Raw genomic sequence first — 3,772 nt, 5'->3', positions numbered from 1 at the left:
ATAGACACTTTAGAATAAAACAACCGGGTCAGCTATTGCTTAGATGCCCCATTTGACGTTCACCATTTAGACTACAATGGCTCTTATTGGGGGTCATTTAGCCTGTGCATGTGTTCCTTACAACTTTACGTGGAACTTTAAGCGTTGATGTTTTGTTGCAAGAGGAGGACATCAATAACGAATAGGCAACAAAATATGTCATTATTAAACTTGTTTTTATTTAACATTTAAAATCCCAAGATAATCATCGTCATTGGTTCATTTGAAATCCCATTGAAAATAAGTAAATAAATATCATTTAAGCACTTTTTTTTTTTTTTATATATATAAAACATAAAGAAGTGATCGTTTATGGTGTCGTGCGGTGACTGGCATGCGTGGCAACACACAATGGGAATACAAAACGTCCACACGAAAGCAGTCATCTAGGCTCGGCAGTGACGTCGAAGAGAGAACACTGAAGGGACATATTATACAAGAGGCAGAGGACAGAAGCAGGTGCAACATGGTACCAGAGCGCTACGTGGCTGAAAGCAGACATGCTAACGGGGGTCAATCCAAAAACATTAACCAAAAAATGGCTTGATATAAAATCTCTCGTACTATATAAACAGAATTCTGAATCTACATATTTACAATCTACATTACCATTGTGTTCTCATCCAGTTTGCTATATCTAAGTATTGTCGTTTAGTTTATTCGGTCTCGGGAATGGGCTAGTCTTAAAGTTCAATAATGATCAAGAACATTACATGAAATAATGATCAAGAACATTATATTAAATAATTGTCAAGAACATGACATTAAAAGCCATCAGTAATTCCATGTGAATGGTGTATATTCCTGGCAGCCACAATGTAAGAAACCAGTGAATTGATGGCCATTACTGAATATTAAAATGTGTCATAAAGCACCTTTTATTAATTACGCTATATACTGTTACAAAATGCTATGTTAGTAGCGCTCTTCCAGTTTTTATAAAGTAAGGAATTTCTGCTGGCTCAATCCAAAGCTAATTTCAGCAACAGATAAATAACATTAAAAAGGTGTTGATATGGACTAAGATGCAGGGTGACGTCTACAGCCGAAAGTTATTTTCACTTTTCTCCTGCTCTCGTTCTATGATAAGTGTTCATGTCATTTGGAGTCACTCGTCAGCCTGGACATGGTGACAGCGCTCATGCCGGACACATGTGGAGGTGGCACCTGGCACATGCTGCACGGACAGGGCATCCCTGCGCCCCAGTGATGGAAGCTGCTGCCCAGGGGGCCCGGGCCGGCCGAGGGCGCCTTCAGGAGTCCATGGTGGGGTCTGATCGAGGTAAGACCCGTTGCTGAGAGAGAGGCTGCGGTGGAGACCGCCGGGGGAAGAAGTGGGTGGTGCACCGGGTGGGAGGCGTGAGAAACAGTCGGATGGCCGGGCAGTGGCCCAGTGTGCGCCATGGTCCCACAGGCGGAGGGGTGGAAGCTGCTGTGGTGTCCGCTGCCATAGATCTCACTGACCAGTCTCTTCATCTCCTCCAGCGAGTTGCTCAACATCAAGATGTAGTTTCTCGCCAGGAGGAGAGTGGCGATTTTGGAAAGCTTGCGCACCGAGGGCCCGTGCGCGTAAGGCATAACCTCCCGGAGACCGTCCATGGCGATGTTAAGGTCGTGCATCCTCTTCCGCTCACGGCTGTTGATTTTCAGTCGCATCCCCTGCAGCTCGTTCTCCGAAAGCAGTTTACGGTCCTTCTTTGACAGCATTTTCAGAGTGATATCATCATCATCGTCAGAGAGGCTCCGCATGTCCGCCGGTATCTCCGGTGGAGAGTCGCTCTGTGTGGACGAGACAGTACCGGAGAAGCCTACCATATGCTTCTTCATCGCATGCAGGAACATATCGTGCACTTCGGGGGAGGAAGGTCGGCTAGACACTCGGCTGGTACCGGAGTCCATGATGATGCTCAGGTTTAATTCAGACAGCGCAATAGTCTACGGAAAGAAAAGTAAACAAACCATTTAGCATTCAGATTTTTTTCACAACCACGCTAGCATTACACGTTAAAACCGTGTGAATATTTCCTAAGAATATACTTTCAAACTAATTCAATGTTCAATGCTGGAGTAACGAGAAGGTAAACAAACACATCCACGAAAGTTCAGGAGAAGGTTCTTGAAAGTTATTTTACTCATGATGGTCAATATGTTCATTCTCAAATTAGGATAAAAAAAATTTATGACAGAAATCACAGTTGCCTAAGTGCCATAAGCCTACTATCAATATTATCCCGGAGAGCAGACGTGAAACATACCGAGAGATGTAGAACGCAGCTCGGTGCAGAGAAAGTGTCGCTGTTGAATCCACTTGTTACTCCCCAATCACAACTGACAGCCCATTTGGCATGCACGAGCACGATGACATGGTTTTATAGCGGACTTAAGTATCCGACGGGGGGCAAGTCACCAGGACAATGCCATTGCTTTTCCGACCTACTGTCATCCACCAATGGGCTGCTTGCGAACCGGGACAGGGAGGAGGCTTGGAGGAGTTAGGGGTTCTTCAAATCTGATGTCATTACAAAGAAATTGTAGCTTCGTTTAAAAGAATGAATTAGACACACTCTGCATATGGGATCTTGCGAGGGAATTACATTGTTGAGGCATGTAGATGTTTTAGTGACCGACAAGAAAGAAGTATGCAAAAAAAAAAAAAACGTATTGACCACCAGATCAGGAAATAATTTTCATTATATCAAATAAAAACGTAGGCTTTACCTCAATTAATGGAGCCTATTTTTTTAATATTTTTTTTCCTTGCAGAAAAACGTATTTTTTTTTCTCGAAAAAGATTCGACTTTTCGGTGGAAAAATAGAACGAGCTGTTTTATTTCTTATTATTTACACTTTCGCAATATTATTCTGTCGTATTTATATAAGATACCTGACTGAGTCGTGATATAACTCCCCGATATCATCGTAGTATTTATATAAGATACCTGACTGAGTGGTGATATAACTCCCCGATATCATCGTAGTATTTATATAAGATACCTGACTGAGTGGTGATATAACTCCCCAATATCATCGTAATATTTATATAAGATACCTGACTGAGTGGTGATATAACTCCCCGATATCATCGTATTATTTTCACCACTCCAGTTGGCCTAATCCATGTTATAGGAAAGAATCAATACATGTGGATGGTCAAAGACAATATTCGATAACTGTAAATGAATGCATAGTTTCATTATGAAAAGCCGACTGATGAAACATTTTTACTTTTAATTAGCCGACATGTAAGATGATTTGTTTACTTGTTCGTTTTCTAAACGAAATGCTATAATTCCTCAGAATATATAATAATACACATGATCATAATTTGACAGGACACTTCGATAATCCTTCGGGGTTTTTTTTGCTGTGAAATTAAAGCAATATTACAAACTCATTCAGGCTCTTTAATCAACGAATAATGATTAAGCTTTGTGGTGCAATATGTGAATCTTCTGTCGTTAAACACACACAACGCCACAACACACACACACACACACACACACTCCGCCCGCGCCCATTTAAAGGCGCTGATTACGGTTTGAGTTAATGTGGGGCTTATTGTTTTAACCCGACGACCCCTTGAGCAACCAACAGCTGACGGCGTGAGCCAAGACTCAAGCCGTTAAAGTGCATGTTAACGTTAATATAAATGAAGCGTGCAAAATTGTTTTTAACGGTTACGATCAGTAACATTTCAATAGGTCCAATATGGACTCACATCAGTGCAGGCCTC

At 41.8% G+C, this 3,772-nt stretch overlaps 1 protein-coding gene across 1 annotated transcript; it reads right to left on the bottom strand.

Moving 5' to 3' along the window:
- Positions 1 to 1,137: 1,137 nt before the first annotated feature.
- On the bottom strand, positions 1,138 to 1,938 carry olig2 (oligodendrocyte lineage transcription factor 2). Its single transcript, XM_039007336.1, has one exon. The coding sequence runs from the start codon at positions 1,936 to 1,938 to the stop codon at positions 1,138 to 1,140; it is 801 nt and encodes a 266-aa protein (XP_038863264.1).
- Between the last annotated feature and the right edge of the window lie 1,834 nt (positions 1,939 to 3,772).

This window comes from Salvelinus namaycush, chromosome 13 (genome assembly GCF_016432855.1).
Source record: "Salvelinus namaycush isolate Seneca chromosome 13, SaNama_1.0, whole genome shotgun sequence".
NCBI classification, from domain to species: Eukaryota; Metazoa; Chordata; class Actinopteri; order Salmoniformes; family Salmonidae; genus Salvelinus; species Salvelinus namaycush.
The sequence above is the reverse complement of the archived record's forward strand: the minus strand, read 5'-3'. Positions and strand labels throughout refer to the sequence as shown.

What these genes read in the sequence shown, in the direction of transcription:
- olig2 (XM_039007336.1), bottom strand. Translation starts at nt 1,938, where the DNA reads ATGGACTCCGGTACCAGCCGAGTGTCTAGCCGACCTTCCTCCCCCGAA.